Source organism: Brienomyrus brachyistius, chromosome 5 (genome assembly GCF_023856365.1).
Source record: "Brienomyrus brachyistius isolate T26 chromosome 5, BBRACH_0.4, whole genome shotgun sequence".
Classification (NCBI taxonomy): Eukaryota; Metazoa; Chordata; class Actinopteri; order Osteoglossiformes; family Mormyridae; genus Brienomyrus; species Brienomyrus brachyistius.
The window spans coordinates 11,638,857-11,659,860 of NC_064537.1; the positions used below are offsets into that span (position 1 = coordinate 11,638,857).

Below are 21,004 nucleotides of genomic sequence, written 5' to 3' on the forward strand. Positions count from 1 at the left end.
TCTATGTCAGAGGTCAAACATGATTATTGAGGGCAACTAAAAAAACAGAAATATTTTTTCCTTCCCTTTGCAGTGTCAGGGTTGCGGGTGAGCGGGTAAGCAGACGGGCAGGCAAGCGGGCAGGGAGCAGGCAAGGAGGCGAAAATTGGGGAAAACTGGGGATTTATTATGCATTAAATGTATTAAAACATTATTAATAAAACATTACTAGTTAAATAATCTATGCTGTATATGATACATAAATAATGCAGAGGCCCATTTTTACTTCAAAGAGATTGTCACAGCATATGGGACTAAGGACTCAAAGGTGGGCATTTAGAGAAAAAGGGGTTTTATTAACTGAACGCGAGCAGCGAAATAAACAGGACCATGAGGAGTCAAAACAAGAAGGCTAGTGTGGGGAAGGACGTGGGCAGGCAGGAGGGGCAACGTCAATGACCGGAGTGGGGCTGACGAGACAAACAGGTACCGTAATGAAGTCGGTAGGTAACCATGTAGGTGATGAGGGGCAACAAGCAACAGGTGTGACTCATCAGGGCCCGTCAGGGAGGAGAGAGGAGGGTCAGGCAGACGTGACGGGCGGGACGTAACATAGATTGCTGCATATCCTTGGCCTCTCATAATGAAACATAATTTCCTTCTTTGCCTCACCTACAAAACATCATCAGATCAGCCACTTGCTTCTCACACAGGGAACCTGCAGATGATTACACTCTGTACTGTTTTATTTGCATCTGACGCTCCAGCCAGCAACTAGGCCTCGGAGTAACATGCATAACAAGCAAAGCTTAGGAATCCTCCAGCTAGAGTTAGCGCAGAAGGTGCAGGACAATTTAATAACAAACACTCTCCATTCTGAGCTCAAACTGACCTAATGTGTCCGGGCACATACATGTTAGGTTTTGCAAACCTAACTTAATTAATGCAAATCTGCCACCTACAAAACACTTGCACGAGAGAAAAAAATGTCCAGTCATGGGCTCATTTTTGCTCAGCTTTTGGGGCTCAGATTATTTACTGAAGTAATTATTGGGACTGCAGCTGGGACTATAAATTAGGCATAAATCAGGCACTATGAAAAATGCTTAATGAAAGCTTGGGGAGACCTGAGTCTGAAACCCCTAACTTCAACTGTGTATATGAAGGTTAAATAGGATTATTTACTCGGAATCACAGCTCTGAACAGTTAACCTCTAATGAATAATCTGTCAAAAAAATAACCATCTAGGTTAATTCGTCAGGAAGCATGACTACTACTGATTAATTCTGCCTGGAAAAGACGTTGCTACACAACTGTCATAACAAAAAGCCTTAAAGGACAGCAGCACATTCTCGAACAAAAATTACATACAGAAGGCAAGTTCAGAGCTCGAATTGCTCATTAAAAAAATAAATGACGGTCAATCACCAGTGCTAATTAATGCAGAGTCAATGTGGCTTAAGCAGAATTTGAAACACGGAGGAAGACTTTGTGTTCCCCGTTCTCTCCATCTCTTTCTTCATTTCCTCATCATCCATTTATCAGACTCTATATCCTTTTCCAGGAGGAAACAATGGGAGCCTTTGTTTGCCAACAGCCCAGTCTCCATCAGGCTGGCACAGCACCGGGCATCCCATGCCGCTTCTCCACCTACTAAATGAATCTCACAGGCTGCCGAGTCCTCTCACCTCACCGCCTGAGCGCCTCGTTAATAACTCTGCTTGCTTGCCATTGGACACCTCTCTACACTGGCTGCATCATACTGAGCTGCTACGCATGCCAGATGTAATTCTGACTCGGCCCTGGTCCACTTATTGGCAAATCTATAGTTAATTATAAAGGTTAACTATACTGCATGCCTCTGTCCTCAAACTCATAGGAAACTTTCACTGAGTTGGGTGGTGCAGTGGTTGGTGCAGTGGTTAGCACAGTTGCCCACTGGGACCTGGGTTTGAGTCTATGTGTGGAGCTGGCAAGTGGAGTGTAACTCGGTCTCTGGCTCCATTATGCAACTCCTGCGACGATCTGTAAATTCAGCATGATTGTGGTGAACAGCTTGCAAATAAAAATAACTATTATATAATAATCATCTTAACTCTGATGAACACTATGCATACAGTGCATACATTATTTCAACTAGTTTCCTTGTTTTTAATGTGTTTTGCAGCATACAAAATTGGCACAAGTAACAGGATATTAGCGTAATGCACAAGGTCTTATACTTGCAAAACAATCTTGCAAGGGTAGGCCTACTGAAAAAGGCTCAAGGTAGAACATGCACCAAGTTACCAAGAGTTTGTATATTAAACTTCTGAAAGTTTATGAACCTAACAGGTACTGGTTTCTAGATTAACAGCAAGAACAAATTTCATCAATTGTGGCTAATAACAAGCTAATATACAGCTTTCAGAACGATTTTTTTGTTGTTGTTGCTTGTTTACAGCACAAAATCTTTTAGCCAAAACGCAGCTACTGTTTTCTAGGTTGATAACAAGAATTCCATCACAAACGCATAGTCAATGGTTACCATGATACAACTAGTTTCCAGGCAAGTTGGGAGACGGTAGTTTTTTTCCGAAATTCTACCATCAGCACGTTAATCTTACCAGTGCGTGAAGTTGCGAAAATCAGGGGCTGGTACCCCCCCCCCCCCCCCCCCTTGTTATTCAGTACCAGGAGATACTGAGAGGTGTCAGTAGTCTGAAGAGGAAAAGACAGTGGTGCAGGTACTGCGTGCCGGTGAGAACCGGGCACTTCAAGCACTGAGTCTAACAGGTGTTGTACAATACTGAGTTAATACCGAGTTAAATGACAAGCGATGGCTTGTTGCTACAGCAACCGTGTAAGTGTACACGATCGTCATCCATAGGAACTGCACTTCAAGAAAGCAGCTTACAGTATAAGCAAATTGTCAATTATCTATAATGGAAAATGTTATCAGGAATAGGATAAAAGATTTATAACAATGCATAAATCACTTACGATGAACTATTTTCTTAAAAGCGAGTTATTAATGTAGCTTATTAATAAATCTTAGGCTTTATACGTATTAAGCATATTTATTTAAATCATGTTACCCTAAAGTATAAGTATATAAGTTGACGTTTCTGGCAGATTCCGTGACTAAAACCATGAATTTCTTTTAGTCTACAATTCCTTTGTAAACGTGGGATTTGACTGGTCTCCCCTAAAGTAACATTACATTCATACATTCATTGACCTAGCGAAAAGTATCTTATTTTAAGCATAAACTGTATACCCAGTTTTAATAATAAAGATTCAAAACTGAGTGATACTTGTTTAATGTTCATACGTTTCCTTCCCATTTTTAACCAGTCAATTTCTATGATTGCGCTTACATAGTATAGCTTATTAGCTTCAATGCATAAAGTATGTCGCAGAGATGAGGTATTATAGAAGTATTATCGTACCCATTTTTCTTTTATCCGTTTGTAGAAGGGGAGGGGACCTCACCTCATCTCCTTGCCCGAACTGTAAACCGAGGTCTACTATATGCTCAGTCCTAACGTAGCCGTCCCCGTCTTCATCACACACGTCGAACACCTCCCTAAGCTTCTTTAAGAGCCCCCGCTGCTGCTCCGGAGTACCGTTTCCATCCATGCCTTTCTGGGGTCACTGAGACCGGTACCGAAAAGACCCCAGAACCCGCGCAGCGGAGCCGCCAGCGTCCCCCACCGCTCTGCTGGAAATCGGAGCGTATATGTGACGTCACCAGTATTATTCTATAAACGGAGGGGAGCGTAGGCGGACCAGAGTGATGGATGTGTAGCGATGCGTCGGAAATAATTACATGAATTATTTAAGCAAACTTCTGCCACTCCGCTTTATTGGTGTACTTTGCCCATTTTAAGAATAAGGACGAAAGTGAACGCGCAAAAATATTCCTTCAGTATTTTAAATGAAAAGCATTACAGAAAAAAAACTATTCGGAAGAAAACATTAATTAACATTAATAATTAATAATAATTAACATTAATCAGTTATTAAATAGCCATGACTGAATGTAGATAGATCCTGTTTTTAAAGTTTCAATTGTTTAGAAGTCCAACCATCCCACCATTCATCCTAAGGCACGTTATTTCTGGATCACAAGGTTGAGCAATAAAAAATTATATGGGGGTATATTAAATACAATAAACGTCCAGACGCCATTCAGTACTGCTAGTCGACAAACAATGCGTGCTGCATATTTATAGATACACCCAGTGCTTGAACTGGGCCGGTATTCACCGGTTGGGCTACCTTTTTTCTTTGAATAAACCTAATTTAGACCCAACGACACACTTTTCAAAATGGGAATCTCTCAAATTTTTTTATCAGTTCGATTATTTGCTCTGTTCGCTGGCTTCAGTGGGGTTATAGGTTATCTGATAAATTCTTCATTTTACATGTTAACACAAACTTGGTAAAATCTGATAGCTTCCTTCAGTCTTGTTAGGGTTCTTTTTGTTGGTAGTCGTTCTTGTGGGGAGTGGTTAAGGCGATAGACTAAAAATCAATTGAGGTCTCCCCGCGCAGGTTCGAATCCTGCCGACTACCTTGTAAGCTTTTTAGGGGTGGATCACTAGGCTGTTCTGGTGATTGGAAGGTCGCCGGCTGAAATCCAAATAATTTCAAGGTTTCGGACCCTGAATAAGCCCGTAACTCCCAGCGGCCTCCGGAACTGTTTAACCCTGACTTCTCAACTTATACGTCGCTCTAGGTAAATACATTTAATGTAAAATGAAGTTTTTAAGAGAAAACTTAACTTAAAAGTTAGAAAACTAACTTTTAGGAGACTTCTTAGAAACAAGCTTCAAATAAGACATTTGCCAGTGATGTGTTAAATCGAGCGGCAAACTACGAGTTTTTGACTATAATAAATCAAACATTTTAAAAAATGTTTATATAAAAATCAAACATTTTAAAAAATGTTTATATAAAAATCAAACATTTTACTGTCAGAAGCTTGACGAACGCGTTGTATGGGTGCAGTGAATCTAAAGGATTGTTGCAATATTATTATTTTCATAGCACCAAGCTTTCCTGGAATCTTGGACCTGAAGTAATTAAAGCGATTTTTACAAGGATAATGGTATGCAATGATTAAACAGGATACAAAACTTCTATTAAATTTCATTGTGATGCTTAACATGGACACTATTTAATATAACGCTGCAATAAATAAATAAGTACATTTTGAGTAGCGGTAAGTATAATACGTATCTGTTAAATAAATATGCCCATTGTTTATTTATGAAGACGTTTCTATATTTAATATATCCAGTGGGGGGCGCTGAATTCAGCTGGAATTAAAAGATCGAAGGCGGAAGGTGAGTTCAGCTGCTTGGATTTGTAAGAATTTTGACTGAAAACTATGGAATATTGTATGGAATATAAAACTACATAGTACTCGGACAATATAATCTTTAGCACAACACTAAAAGGGTGTAACCCAAAAACAATGTAACTTTAGAAAACTACATTAAGTCATTGTACTGCTTTGCTTGTTACGGAGTCGCGAGGTAATTATTTATCAAATATTCTTTAATTGTCACATACATAGTTATACAAAGTACAACACGTAGTGAAATGCTTCCTGGACCACTGTTTTGTAGACTGCAAGTTAAAAATCCAAATACCCCAAAAAATATCTTCTGGTAGAAAATACATTATAAAGAAAATAAGTAACGCCCGATCAACAATTTTTTTTTCCTTCCACGAACGAACATACATAGACGCCATTTACAATGGTAATAGCGACGGCAGGAGGGTGGTGTTAATCCCTCAAGTCAAGTGATAATCATTATATAACCTGCGAATGCCAAGCGACTGCATGATCTGCGAACACTACAGACCTACACGCATGTCCAACGCTGTTTGAGCAGGCGAGGGTGGCGCCGCGGGATCCGGATTGTCTAAGAGCTACTTTGTCTTTTACTCCTAACAAGAAAAATCAGGTAAAATTTGTGGTCGCTAATAGTACTTATTACACTCATTTTGTCCCCTCATAACCTACAAATATTTATGTTTCTTTTATTTGCTAGTGCATGATTTCTACAGCCTAGTTATTGGCTGTACTGGAAAAAATAATTGAGGCTACCTACATGGAAGACTTAAACCGATTTCGTTAATGCGTATCAAATAGTTGGTTATAAATGTTAATCTGTATTCATCACCTTAACGTTTTCCATTATATATAATGTAATCAATAATGGTGTTTCATTTTTCAGCATTAGACCCATTTGTTTATCATCCGATGTAGAAAATTTAGTCTGTTAATGTAAGTATTTCGATGCCAGCGGTGATTTCAAAATGTCTATCCGCGTATTATTTCCATCTATTGTTGTTTACCTATTAGAACTTAATCGAATAAAATACATTATTGTTAGGCCTTGAAACTCCATCCAAACAACCATTTTCTCAAATTTCTGTTCCGGGGTAGACCACGAAAATAAACTTGTAAAAAAATAATATGTCAGTAGTTAATCTGATTTTAGTATTATAGCAGGCAGAATCTGCAAACGTTGTCGGCACTATGTAACGTCAGCAGTTCGTCGCGATGATTATGCTGGCCGCCACAGTTTCAGTTTCGTTTCCTACTCGCAGTTGACTTTCGTCTAACAGCGGATCGCTTGGATCTCCTCGTCATGGCCGACGAAATGAATTCACTGCTGAGCCTGGAGGAAGAGCTGAGTTGTAGCATATGCCTCTTCGTCTTCGATAACCCGGTGACCACGCCATGCGGGCATAATTTTTGCCAGGATTGTCTGGATAAGACCTGGCAGGATAGCGATCAGGTGGCTCTAGGCTTTAACTGTCCACAGTGCCGGACTCATTTCTACACCAAGCCCGAGCTGAAGAAGAACACGGTTCTCAACACCGTAGTGAAGACGCTAAAGCTGAGGTTGGAAGAATCCAACGATGTGGACGTGGAGGTTAAGAAGGTGCCAGAAGTGGCTGAAATTACCTGTGATGTCTGTCGGGAAATCAAAGCATATAAGACGTGCCTAACATGCATGGCGTCGTATTGCGAGGAGCATGTGAGGCCGCATAAGGAAAATCCGATTTTTTCGACACATCAGATGACAGATCCGCTGTCAGACCTCAAGGAGCGCATCTGCCTCACTCACAACAAAATGATGGAGTTTTACTGCAGCACGCACAGCCAGTGCATTTGTGTCGTATGCCTTCAGGAAAAACACAACAACTGCAGTATCTGCAAGCCAGAGGAACGTCGCAACATCCAGGAAGTAAATATACATTTCTCGTAATGTGTTACGCTTATTACGCATATAGCGTAACTGCACAACGTTCACACTAACATTAACATATTCTTTATTTTTGTAGTCTGAGCTAAAGAAAATGATGTATAATCTTGATGGAAAAATAGAGAAGACCCACACAGTTGTCAGTCAGATGAAGGAGCAGCAGTTTGTACTGAAGGTGGGTGTCTTTCATTAGGCTGGATTTTATTTAATGAGATATTACACTTGTTTGAGTAACTTCTTTATATGCATAATTACTTGCACTGTAGGGTTTTGTCTACTAGTTATGTTAATACAGTAATGTACAGTATGTAGAGGGAATTTATGTATTTAAACATTCTGACATTCAGTAACAAATGCTATTTTATAACAATACTTTTTATTATAAAAGTAATTTTACATTTATTAAAGTGCACCAAATTCTATTAAATGTATTGCTTATCTCCGGCCAGCATATAAGATATCAATGCATGATTCTGACTTTGCCTGCTGAGTGTAGCGCTTGTCCTGTGCTCTGTGTCCCCTGGCACATGTTCACCACTCCAGGATTCAGCCAGTAGCAGGAAGAGGATTCTGGAGAGTGAGTTTCAGCAAATCCGGGAACTCATTGACAGAAGTGAGCAGGAAGCCGTGAAGCTTGTGGACCAAGAGCAAGACAGCGGGAATGAGAAGATCCAGTCTTTGATGAAGAGATTTGCCCTAAACGTGGAACAGATGAAGGAAACGAAAAGTCAGATCGAGAGCCTCTTGGGCAAGAAGGAATCATTCATGTTCCTGCAGGTGTTTTCCTGGCCACAAGCACATTATATACCTGAATAACCTGTATTTATCACATTCACATCACTGTTCCTGGTTACACACAGAGAAAATCTGTTGTGATTCAGTTACAGAATTTAAGGGTTTCTAAATTAAATGGCGCTGCTGATGAGAGTACAAGATCAAAATTTATGAACTCTGAAATACTCTGACATTATTTACTTCAGTGTAAAAGCACCAGCTAAAAGATGAAATGGTAACAAAACAATTGCGTTGCATTTTTCCTCTATTTCAGGCTAAAGTAAATCTACCCCGAGCAGTGGACATTAACCCATATGCGCCCAGAGTCAGTGTCAATTCCAGACAGGTGATTGCCTCTGAGGACTACGTACTTGCTCTAAAAAAATTCTTTGAAAACTTATTGAAAGAGCCGGTTGAGAAGAGGCTTCAGTTGCTGAATGCAGGTATGTCTATTAGTGTGGTTTACCTCTGATTGCAAACGACTAATGTAAGAAATAAATGTACATACTTCTGACATTTGCATTTCTGGTAGATACTCACAATAGCACATTTGTTCATGGTGAGTTTTATTAAAGAAATAAAGGTGTTTTGATTTCCTGGGTCAGGTGATGGAGGATTTTAAAAATCTGCACCTTCTGAGAAGGTTGTACATGTCTTGATTCTACTATGCAACCAACTTACAGCAATACATTTTTTATATTTCTTTTGGGGGGGTGGGGTTTAGGTCATGATTTGTCCCGTCAGCCTCAGCTACCGAATGCAGGTATGTATATTCAGGGGTGTAGGAACCGGGGGGGTGATCTGCCCCCCCACCACCATTTAATTTGGCTTCATTGACCCCCCCTCCCCCAACACACAGACCTTTGTATTTCAATGATCATGTTGTGTCCCCTCAGTCTCAGTCTCTCTCTTGCGCCAGTGCATGTATTTGTATAGTTTACCTATTTTGTAGTTTACCTGTTGTATATCAGTTCTGTAAGAAATAGATGGTAAGTGTGCATGCTTCTGACAGTTGCATTTTTGGCAGATACTCGCAACACATCTGTTGATGGTGAGTTTTATTAAAGAAATAAGGATATTTTGATTTGCTGAGTCTGCACTTTTTTTAATCCGCACCTTCTGGGAAATAAGTTTTATTTTGTAAACAGGGCTGCAATGTTTATTCTCTGCAGATAGAAATAAAGAAGTTCGCCATCCAACAATGCCTGATGTCCGCGGGACACGTGAGTGCCGAACTGTTTCCACCATGACTTAAAAATACACCTTTTATTTCAGGGATTTCGCGAAGTGGAGCTTCACTCCATCCTTTTGTTGTAACAGTCCAGTAATTCTAGTTGTCAGCGGTTCTTTCTCCTTACTTTTGTCCCAGCTTGGCTTTTGAATTGAAGAACATGACATGTCTTGACTCTGCAATGTCACCAAGCTAACAAAGCAATTAATTTTTTTTTGGGCGGGGGGTTTAGGTCGTGATATGATCCGTCAGCCTCCTGGGCAACAAGGCGCAAGGAAAAAGTCTCCATGTAAGTTCTCAGGGGTCAGTCGTCACTATTAGTCATACACCTATGACTTGATGCGGTGTGTGTGTGTTTGAATTATGTTTATATTACATTGTGGGGACCAAATGGCCCCCACAATTTAATAATCCCTACCCAGCCCATTAGTTTTTAAGGTTATCATGTTGGGATTAGAGTTTTCCCCATAGAAATAAATGGAGATTCCCCACAAAATTATAATTACAAATGTGTGTGTGTGAGTGAGTAAGAGAGAGGGAGAGATGGAGAGTGAGTGGCAGGGCTTGAGCACAAACACACACAAGCAACCGAAATTTTACACGAATCATCGCACGGGGCACAGATCTGGGTGTTTTTGCTTTGGTGCTGAATTTTGACAGATGCCTGCTGTCCATAGTGCTGTAACTTGTGCATATATACATATATTATTTTAAAGCCACTGTTTGTGGATGAGCGTGTTCACCTGTCTATTACTGTCAATGAAGATGGATCCTTTTGCACAGGAAACGGATTTTCTTTCTGAACGTGTCACCCTCGCTTATTCTTTTTGATACTTGCTTCCAGTTCCCAAGCCCATGGAAATAAAGGGTGAAAAAGTTGACAGTAAGATCATTCTACATCCCTTTTGTGATTCTCAGTTGAAATGACATTTGTACCCTTCGCATACAGTTTAGAATTGTTTCAATTTGCATTTAAGAAAGAGATGATCCAGTTTGCATTCCACTGCACATTTTTTTTTGTGGTGTGAAAAATACCAATGGATTGCATTTAACACCCAAAAAAATTGCAGAGCATTTGTGAAGCTGAATAATACGACATGCCGAGAAAATTGGAAATTTTGAGTCTGGTTAAGTTTGCCAGCTGATACAAACTAATCTCTCTCAGAAACTAAGAAGAAACCACCACATCTTCCACGAGAACCAGTCATTCCTTTAATGAACATTGATGAGCCACCAAAAGCCCTGGGCCTTTATATCCCCCATGGTAAGCAGAAGCACCGTTTTCCATATGTGCCGATTTTCAGTTTGCTCTGGATTTTATGACGTCACACAACATGTACATTTACGGTTTTGTTTCATTTATTCAGAGACGTAGTACATAGAACTGAATTATACTATTTAATTCCCCTTATTTTACTTGGCCTCATTTCCAGCATAGCAATCGTTAAGCATTTAGCAAAAGCTTCAGATACTAGACTACGCTGATTTTTATCCAGATATTCGTCACAGCGGGCGTCCCAAGCATCGTCTTTCGGAACCAGTTACTATCATTGTGCCTCCCCTTCCGGGGCCCGGAGTCGCCGATCCCCATTTCTTTGGCCTCCGCGTTTTATATACTCATGGCAGAGAGCCCAAAATCTGGCCAAGGATGGAGATCCAGGCATGACGCCCCAAGCTCATACCGTAAAAGTAGCCTTTGGAAAATGTAGCTGACCGAATGCTGCTTGGCTACGGAGCCAGTTATATCCTTGGTTACAGTTACAGAATAAGGCACGTTTTCATATAACCAGGGCTAACATAAGAGCAATGCAGAGACGTCAAGGCTAACATTAGGTGCAGAAACACTTATTTTGGTTACATCTTTGCAGTAATGTCCTAGCGGTTACATTCACCAAGTGATGTACTCTGTCTTATAATATTCCATATTATGATCCGTTCCTCGACGAGTAATTTGTTGTATAATTTCTACTGACGACGAGCGATGGCGGCGTCTGTGCAGTTGCATTTCCAGTCTCTAGCAATCACGAGTGTAAGCATCTCGTCCGGTGTTTAACAATGTATTGTCTGTTTTTTTTCTTCTGAGTTTAGCCAAATACTTTGATTTAAATTGAAAAATAATTTACTGTCTACGATTCCTGTATGTCAAAATAATCGCAAAATAAGCCCTGTGTCTTGGCTTCATAATCTTACGTGATACGGTATATATAACCTGTTTATTTTTTTTGTGGATGTATTGTGTGTTAGGGATGAACGACATTGGAAATCGGAATTTTAGCGATATTCAGAAGTTGAAAATTAACTATGTGGCCAAACAGAACTAATCTACCGACAGGGTCTGTCAAAGTTGCCGGTGCCTTGGGGTTTGGCAGCAGACACAAAACAGTGTCGTGAAATCGCTTGCTTGTGCTCAGTGTCGTATCTATGAAATACAAAATATATATACAGCAGACGACAAATTGTCTACCTGACCAGTTATTGTTTGCTTTTCTCCCCTCTAACAACGAAGATGTAAATGATTGATTTTCTCGAAGTCCATGCAAAAGCAGTAGCGGTGAACTTTAGACTTTTTGTCAAACATACTGTATACTTGGTGATGTTGAAAAGGAACCGTCATTCAAATTGTAAAAAAAGTTTTGGTTTCCTGTGACTGAATGAAATTGTTTTGCTACAACATATTGACAGATTCAACTCAGCAGATTAGTCATGGTCCTTGAGATGTGACAGTTGCATGTGCTTGGAAAAACTATGTCTGTATTAATATTACACGCCGTGCAAGTCTGTTGGCGCAGTGGGTGCTGCACACTGCCGCTTTGTGTTTGTGGAGTTTGCATGTTCACCCTTTGTGTGTGTGTGTGTGTGTGTGTGTGTGTGTGTGTGTGTGTGTGTGTGTGTGTGTGCATGCACACGCGCTCGTTTTCAGTGGATCCTTTGGTTCCTCTCCACCGTCCAAAAAAACAACTTAAGTGATTTTTAGTACCTAAATTTACTGTATGGTGACTGAGCGTGCCCCAATTGCAATGCATAACATATTATAAATGATCACTTGATGAATCGTCAGATTAATCAATAGATTACTGGATTATTGATATTCATTACGACAGCACTAGTTATTTACTTATTTAGTAATAATAGTTGTAATGTACTTGGTCAGTATTTTCCACTTACGATGGCTTCATCAGAGCATAGTCCCATCGTAAGTAGTGTAACACCAGTAGTTAGCTAACAAATCTATGTTTTAGACTAGCTTGTGCTGGGCAATTTTGAATTATTGGAATGAAATCATCCATTTCAAATTATTAACAATAACCGCTTTGTCGTTTAGTTGTTTCAGTTTTTAGTAGCATGCTAATTTCGGAGTTGTTTTTTGGTGGTGATAGATATATTTTATATACCTATAGATATAGATCGATCATAACATTTATAATTACTTTTTTCTTCAGAACCAGGAAATGCCGCTAAAAGAAGTGATCTACTGAAATGTGAGTTTGTCTCTTGTTCAAAGTCGTGGAGGTTTGTTTCTCCTTGTAACTCGATGGAATATTCCGGAATGTTGGTGTGCGGTGACTGATTCTTCCCACCCTTTTACCAGATGGCGTTGAACTGACTCTGGACCCCATGACGGCCCACAAGCGCATCCTCCTGTTGGAGAATTTCACGAAGGCCATGGTGTCTGAAGAGCCGAGTCCTTACCCCGACGGGCCCGGCCGCTTCGCCGTGTGCTCCCAGGTGCTGGGCACCAGGGGCTTCTCTCAAGGACGCCAGTACTGGGAGGTCAAGATGAGCAGCAACAATTTCTGCGGCCTCGGCCTGGCCTACAAGAGCATCGACCGCAAGGGCCCCGCCAGCCGGCTGGGCCGCAACAGCCAGTCCTGGTGCGTGGAGTGGTTCAACATTAAGCTCTCTGCCTGGCACAACAGCAGGGAGATAGTGCTGGAGAATCCCAACCCCAGTCGGGTAGGCATCCTACTGGACTGCGATCAGGGCACCGTCACCTTCTACACTGTGGCTGACAGGGCCTACCCCTTCTACACTTTCATTCAGCGCTTCTCACAGCCAGTTTATCCAGCCTTCTGGATCTTCTCCAGTGGTTCTCACGTCACTCTGTGTAAGATGATCAACTGAGTAGATGCCCGTGCAAATTATCCAATGCATGCTTTCAGCCTGCTACTAGTTTTCATGCTACTTAGGCTAGTACCTAATTTTGAGCACTTGGATTCAGCACTTTCGCAATCTGTTAAATAATACTTGCATTTTATGGAACAGTATAGTACTAGTCTTATCTGTGGTTCATCTTGGGTTTGGAAGTGCACCATTAGCAAAATAAAGCTTTATAACACGGCAAACAGGACTGACCGCTAATCTTTTTGCTGAAAATTAGCAGTTAGGACAATAATCTCTTACTGGAGAAGAAAAAATATGAAAGTGAAATCAAACATTGATTATTACGAATTATTTTGTTTTTTGTTTATCTTAAATATGTTATCCCACATGTGCCATGTGGTAATCATACAGTAATAACTTCTGTTTAAAGCCAGAAATTTGCACTGTTTTATCTAACAGGCTCTTCTGTTATGAGCTTCATTGAGATCATGTTCGTCAGACTCATATTTCTAACTGAAAACCTGGTTTTGAATTAGAGTAAAGTGAAAATTTGGTAATATGAGTAAACATTATCAGTAAGCTAACAGGTATCTCAAAGCCATGTACCCTGAGCATAGCACTTGTGGTCCACTAGCTAGGTACTGGAATCAGAAACCAGATGCTTTTTGTTACTGGTGTTCACAGGAATGACTGATGTACACTGGAATGACTGATGTGTTCAGTGATGCTGGTCACGTTGTACATCCATAATTTTATGCAACTGAGGAGGCTGAGAATTATTTTACATCTGGAGAGATTAGACCTCCTCCATATTATGCAGACTCCCAGTGGAACATCCAGTCGGTTTTTGAATCTGGTGTATTAATAATAAAGTCAAAATCCTTAATGTTTACTTGAAGCAGTTCAATTTTGGTGGTAATTTCCAGGTTTATCGTCATGATTGACTTGAAAAGATAAAATGTGAATTGTGATGCATTCAAAATAATGATTCCTGGTGCAATAAGCCCCATTCATTAGGATTTCGGAAATCAGACTTTGTTGTTTAGCTTATATTGAGATTTGGGTGTTGAAATGCTTTAGTGGTTGAGGGGACATGTATTTGGTTAATTGTTTTAAAGGTTCTATTCTTAGGGATGTGGTTTTGGGTACAAGTATCTGCCAAATAAGTAAATTGCATATTCTGGTCAGAAGCATTTTCCAGTATGTTGAAGTGGAGCTAACACTAGAGGCAAGAGATCTCGATTAAATCATGATTTATTGGACCCTGCCTGGTCTTGCGTACCTCTCTGCTTGGATATAGAGAAGTTAGAGGCTCTAGGCAGGTGAGAATACAGTGGTTGTACCACATCATTGGTCGCCGCCAGGGATCACCAACCTGGACGAGCATATCTATGGTGAGGCCTGCTTGTGTCCATGGCAGAATGTTTGGATTGAGACAAAAGACCACTTAGGCTACATTTTTAAATACTGTGGAAATCACTTGCAGTGAATCACGCTTGTCCGGGTGAAACTGTAGATGTTCAGCGTACGATGAGCACGTCCGCGTTATGAAAGTATGTTAGAAATGGACCCCGTACTCTGAAATTTATACGCAGTGCCATGGATAGAATATCTTCCTCTTTTAAACAGGGCATTTGATCACTCGGCCATTGGGTGCGGGTGGAGCAGCATCCCTCCATCCAATAACAAAGGCACGCTTGTCCAGCGGAGACACAAAGGACAGGACATTGCATGGGCTGAGGTCATGTGCAAATTCCAGAAACCGCAACCAAATGGTGGGCATTGATAATACAGCCCAGGATTTGAGTGTTTGTCAGAAGTAAGCTGGGACAAAGCCAGTACATGTGAATCGGTGGAAGAGGAAAAATACAAACATTGCTAGTGTAATATACCTAGTAATGAAATCAGATATTGATTATTACATATGAATTTGCTTGTGAAAGTAATGCAAGCATTTACATGGTACTTCATCTTAAATCCCACATTTATCATCCCATATGTGTCATCTGGTAATGATACAGTAATAACTTTGATTTAAAGTCAGACGTTTTACTGTCTTGTCCAAACAGCTACTTCTGTTATGAGCTTCACTGAGAAGCTGTACAGCGCCTTGGACCGGGTAACATGAGTAAACATCAGTATGGTAACAGGTATCTCAAAACTAAGCTTCCACTGCGCAACTGAAAATGCAGTTTTCACACCCTGAGTGTGGCCATCAAAGGAAATGGAGAAGCTCCTAAAAGCTCTTCTGGCCTGGTATCCTGAGCGTAGAAGTGGTGGTTCGCCAGCTAGGTTTATTATTATTGATTTATCAATGCATTGCTCTAGGACTGTCTGACCATGTCTTCTCAAAAGAATGTATGTCATTTTGGATGAAAACATTTACTAAATGAGTAAATTGTATACATTGGATAGCAGCATTTTCTGGTAAGTTGAGGTGGCGTTAACCCTCTAGAGCGTCAGTGCAGCGGCTTCCAAAAAGATTTGGTGGACCCTGCTGATGTTGCGTACCTCTGCTTGGATTTAGAGAAGATGGAGGCTCTAGGCAGGTGAAACGATGGTGGTTGTGCCTCATCATCGGTCTTCGCCGGGGATTGTAAACCTGTCTGCATGTGGCGAGACTCCATGGTAAAATATTTTGACTGAGGAAAAAACACCATGTAGGCTTTGTTTTTAAGTAACATGTCCATGGTGGTAATTCCATTTTAATCAAAATATCTCTCAGCTTGCCATGGTGTTGACCCCTGGCCATCATGTGGCCCACTGTGATACAGGGGAACTGGGCCCTGTACCTATCACTGGTCTCCTTCCTCTAGACATGCTTGAGAAAATACAGCCCAATAAACAGGTCATGTTCATTTCTGTCGCAATTATATTTGTGTGCAGTATTTAAGTGGCGATAGATTCTGTTGTTTCAGCTTTAAGCAATGAACCAGACCAGAGGCGCTCGCTTTGGGAGGAAGCAGTTTATTCCCAGGTGATGTTCTCACAGCTTTCTCAACCTTCTTCAAGGTTGGGTGTCATTCCAGCCTTTTTACAGAGCCTAAGGCAGTAGATCTTGTTTGATCATGGCCAGGCAGGAGCCACACGATGAAAGGGCAGGAACCAGAAAATAGTGACAAACGACTCTGTTCCTTCATCATCCTACCTTCTGGTAGCCTGATTCCTCTTCTTTGGTAGCTGATTGGATAACGCCTTGCCTTTTGGTCTCAATAGGGAGTGAGGGCAGGGTGATTTTCTAATTACCGTTACTATTACAGGAGGCCACACAAGCTAGAATTTCTGTGTTACGATGTAAGAGAGCAACCCGTACTATAACAAAGTAACAGCAAAATTCTACAGCGGGCATACAAAATAGATGGATAGGATGGATTGTAACAGTCACTTAGGTGATTTTGGAGGGAATACAAGAATCCTCTGTTGAGAGACAATGAACTCATGTTCTAGCTCATAACAGATGTCATTATTTGTATGTTTTGTGTCAGGTAAAGAACGTGCATCTGCCAGGGATCAATGGACGGCAGTAATAATAAAATGTACCTTGTATGCTGATTCTAAATCATGTTTGTATTCCACATACATTGGCAGAGCGCAGACCTTTAAAAAAAATCTGTAAATGAAATAAAGCTTTACTGTGTTAAAGAAGTGTTCCTTATTTTTTTCTCACAAATTGACAGTGTCCGGGTTCCTGCGTACATCAATTGAAATGGTATTTAGCTTTCTTACTTTTTAACACCCCCCCCCCCCCCAAGTAGCTAAAAAAAACTTAAGTCCACTATGTGTGGCATGCAATGAAAACCAAGTGAAGTCCCAAGTCCAGGTTCTTGCAGGCCTATGATAAAATTCTAGAGAGTAGGGAGTTTCATGTTGGATAAAAACAATAAAATGGTGAAATATCCTTTCAATCAATTCTTACTACAGTTACGGCGGAGCTGGGTGGCTCGAGTGAGTGCAGATTGTACTGTGGAGCTGAAGAATCTGGGTTGAAACCAGGGGTAGGCCAGGCTAATTCTTTGAGGGTGGTGTAGTGCTGAGTGGGATACAGGTTTGAATCCTGTGGCTGAGTCAATAAGCGACATCTGTACTGGCCTTATTAGGCATCATAACCTAGTTTATCCGGCAAGCTCAATGCAGGATTCTTTATGCAGGTTTTTGGGGTAAACTTTAGGTCAGCTGATCAAACCCAGGTGTGAGGACCCTTCAGTCCAATTAGTCCTTACAAATCTAATTAGGGAGTTGCAGCGAACACCTGTATACACAGCAGCCCTTTCTGGTTAAGACTGGCCGCCCCAGACTTAGATGGATAGATGGCAGTGAAGCCCCTCTAAAACACGTCTTTTTCCACTTTTGGAGTGAACTGCCCGTTTAACATACAAGGGCTATTTGCTTATTGGGCAGGGCATTCACTGTTGGCTCCTTGAGGTCTGCATGTCGATGCTACAACACACAAGTTAGCATTAGCCAAAAACATAATGTACCTTTAATTAATGCCCAACTGATAAATATTATCGGCTAATATGAGCTAATTCAGATGAAGAATTGTCATTGTTGACACAACAATGAAATGTGTCCTCTGCATTTAACCCACATATTAGCAGGGGGGCAGTTAATTCAGTGCCCGGGGGAGCAGGACCCTGCCGGTCAGGGATTTGAACCTGTAATCTTTCGATTACAAGTGCTATTCCCTAACCATCAAGCCACCACTGCCCACCAACAACGCAACATGTTCTCTATGTTTAACCCATATGTGATAATGTGACATAGCAGGGGGCAGATAATTCAGCACCTAGGTATGGTACCTTGCTCAGGGTACCTCAGTGATGCCTTCCTGGTCTGAGATTTGAACCAATCGCAATCTTTTGATTACGAGTGCGCTTCCCTAACCATGTAAGCCACCACTGCCCCCAATTAATTGCCGATGAACAGGTATTGGCTTTTATAACTCCGAATAAATGGCAAGTAATGCAGAGACAGAAGACTGATCCATCGACTTTATTAAAAGTGCCATCGTTGTATAGTTTACTCACCATTGGGCAGACCGCAACTCCTCTGTCAGTAACACGTGCAGTAGGACTCTATAGCAGGGGCAACCAACCGGTTCATTGCGACCGTCTAGTCATGGTGTGTTTCCAGTTCGATTGATCATGAGATCATTAATGGATAATGCTTTATTTCATTGGTGGACAACTGGTCAATCGCAATGACCCTAGTATATCAAATTCCCCTAGCTGCGAAAAATACCAAGGAACCTCACTGGGTCAGCAGCAAAATATACTGTCGTGATTTGGTAGCTCGCCAGAGCTTCTTGAGATGTTAACAAATCACAGGAAGCATAATCATATGGCCGCACTGGAGGGCCACCATATCTTAATTATTGTGGGATCAACTACATAAAATATAAAATGGGGGGAGGGGGGGGCTTTTTCCCAATGAGGCGCCGTACAGTTTAGTGCAGTTCCATCGCTGAAGGGATGCAGTGCACATCTCGATGCATTGCCAACGATCCAATACATTAAATGTTCGGATTACATATGATTCAACTATTTCTGTGATATGATACGATTCACCCCTATTGCGATGCAGTGTGATTCCACACGGTGCGATGCAAAGCATCGCCGGACAAGCTTCCAGCTCGGATGAGACTTGCCTGTGACACTTGTGGAGAACTGGCCACTAACAGCAGTGGAGAAATGGAGATGGGACGTAAAGAGCGCCCTTAAGAAGCTGTTTGGAGAGGGAGAATTAATTTAGACATAATATTATTGATCAAAAAGTTTGGTCACATTTCTAAACATTAAAGGAATAGGGACTCTACTGAAAATGATATATTATTGTAACTCTGGCCGTGCGGCGCTTTCATCTTGGTAACTGCAGTAGACGGGGCCGGGCAGGCCGTGACCCTCCCACCGTGACCCTCCCATTGTGGCACTCAGTGTTGTGGTTCATTTTGTGGTGTGTTCAAACCCTCAAATGCTGCAGTATATAGCAGTGTTAATTTTTTTCTGACATTTGACTCTCCCTCTACAACAATGTAAACTCAGACAAGAAGTAGCGGTAACATTTAGCATTAGTAAACCTAGTTGACTAGTACTGTTACCGAGTTAGACAGGTTCCATGGCATACAGACCTGAAGTGTGGGCTCATTTTGCCAAGTACAACAACAACAACAAATTTATTTTTATATAGCGCATTATCACAACATTACATTGTCTCAAAGCGCTTTACAGTATCCTCACCCAAAGCCCCCAGTGAGTAAGCCATAGGCGACAGTGGCAAGGAAAAACTCCCTAGAAGGAAGAAACCTTGAGAGGGACCAGACTCAAAGGGGAAGCCCATCCTCCAGGGGGCGGCAGGGATAGTCAAATAGAGAGAGGAGAGCAAGGAAGATAAGCCAATGCCGAAGCCAAGTCTTCTTCCAATTGCCAGGCAACCAGAGGTAAGGCAGCGGGTCATACATGGAAGATCAGAACGGCGAGCTGGATGCAGGGACGTCACTGGTGGTGGTCGGGTGTGCTGGATATCTTGATAGATTGAGGTCTCCAGGCATCACCCCCCAAGAAGAGTAGGGGAAATAAAATGTACAATTAGGCAAAGTAGAGGAGGCTATTGGCAGTGCTAAAAGCTAGGTGAGTGCAATATGAAGTGCAATGTGCAAGCTCCGGCAGATATGGCTATGGCAGCATCAGTAGGAGGGAGAGGCAAGTGGGAATGCAGGCATGGGGAGTCCCTGAAATGTCAGCACTCCAGTTCCACAAGAGATTGCAAAGCTAGAGTGACAGCACTGACAATCCAGTTCATCCAAAGCCAATGGCACCGATCCCCACCCAGCTCTACACCTCACACTACAGGTCTGACTGGGAGTGAAGAGTTAGCTAGGGCTAGAACTAGTGTCCCTATACGCTAAACTAAACAGGTGTGTTTTTAGTCTGGACTTGAATATTGAGAGTGAACCTGAAACCCGCACATCCGGTGGAAGACCATTCCACAGCTGAGGAGCTCTATAGGAGAAAGCTCTGCAGCCTGCCGTAGCTCTTTCTACCCTAGGCACTAACAGATATCCCATGGCTTGAGAGCGAAGCAAGCGTGGAGGGTTGTATGTGGTCAGCAGTTCACTGTACTGTTCACTGTTCACTGTACAAAGTACTTTTTCAAATTTTTTTTACCGATATAGGCCGATGTTAATTACTTTTCTCAGATTGCTCTAAGGCAGGGGTAGTGAACCTGATCCATGGAGAGCCGGTGTGGGTTTTTGGGATGCCCTCTCAGTCAGCCAATAATAAAGCAGCGATTCTCAACTCCAGTTCTTGGAATCCACTGTTATTGGCTGATTGAGAGGCCATCCCAAAAACCCGCACCGGCCCTCCATGGATCAGGTTCCCTACCCCTGCTCTAAGAGTAGTGCTATGATATTGGACGTTACAGGGGTTGTGAATGTAAATACAGATCCCACTGTACTGATTGTATAAAAAACTTTTTAAAACTCAGATTACGCATTTAGTGCTGTGACATTTACACTATGACAGTTTTCGTAAAAATAAAGGCCTGCACTAGCAGGTTCAAACCCCTGGAGCTGCTCCCTCCTCCGATGCTGGACATGCTAACATCAGCAGAACAAGTCCAGCAGGGCTTTGAGCTCGTTCCGTTCCT

General features: G+C 41.6%; 2 protein-coding genes across 5 annotated transcripts in view; one reads left to right on the top strand and one right to left on the bottom strand.

Annotated features, from left to right (window-relative positions):
• The window catches only part of LOC125742162 (rab11 family-interacting protein 4A-like), a 56,512-nt gene extending 52,834 nt beyond the window's left edge, over positions 1 to 3,678 (bottom strand). Inside the window, exon 1 of one of the 2 annotated variants that reach the window (XM_049013875.1) lies at positions 3,455 to 3,678. In XM_049013875.1, the coding sequence (XP_048869832.1) occupies positions 3,455 to 3,601 (147 nt within the window). In that variant the 5' untranslated portion in view covers positions 3,602 to 3,678. The remainder of the gene's footprint in view (positions 1 to 3,454) is intronic. The other variant, XM_049013876.1, reaches the window with a different exon arrangement.
• A 1,379-nt stretch (positions 3,679 to 5,057) lies between these two features.
• Positions 5,058 to 21,004, top strand: part of trim25 (tripartite motif containing 25) — a 35,184-nt gene continuing 19,237 nt past the window's right edge. The window contains exons 1-14 of one of the 3 annotated variants that reach the window (XM_049014992.1): positions 5,058 to 5,075; positions 5,268 to 5,313; positions 6,590 to 7,233; positions 7,331 to 7,426; positions 7,795 to 8,028; positions 8,300 to 8,467; positions 8,734 to 8,788; positions 9,053 to 9,076; positions 9,198 to 9,248; positions 9,489 to 9,545; positions 10,101 to 10,139; positions 10,422 to 10,520; positions 12,697 to 12,735; positions 12,846 to 17,002. In XM_049014992.1, the coding sequence (XP_048870949.1) occupies positions 5,073 to 5,075; positions 5,268 to 5,313; positions 6,590 to 7,233; positions 7,331 to 7,426; positions 7,795 to 8,028; positions 8,300 to 8,467; positions 8,734 to 8,788; positions 9,053 to 9,076; positions 9,198 to 9,248; positions 9,489 to 9,545; positions 10,101 to 10,139; positions 10,422 to 10,520; positions 12,697 to 12,735; positions 12,846 to 13,378 (2,088 nt within the window). In that variant the 5' untranslated portion in view covers positions 5,058 to 5,072 and the 3' untranslated portion in view covers positions 13,379 to 17,002. Of the gene's footprint in view, positions 5,076 to 5,267; positions 5,314 to 6,589; positions 7,234 to 7,330; positions 7,427 to 7,794; positions 8,029 to 8,299; positions 8,468 to 8,733; positions 8,789 to 9,052; positions 9,077 to 9,197; positions 9,249 to 9,488; positions 9,546 to 10,100; positions 10,140 to 10,421; positions 10,521 to 12,696; positions 12,736 to 12,845; positions 17,003 to 21,004 lie in introns of those variants that run through there. The other 2 variants (XM_049014993.1, XM_049014994.1) reach the window with 2 other exon arrangements.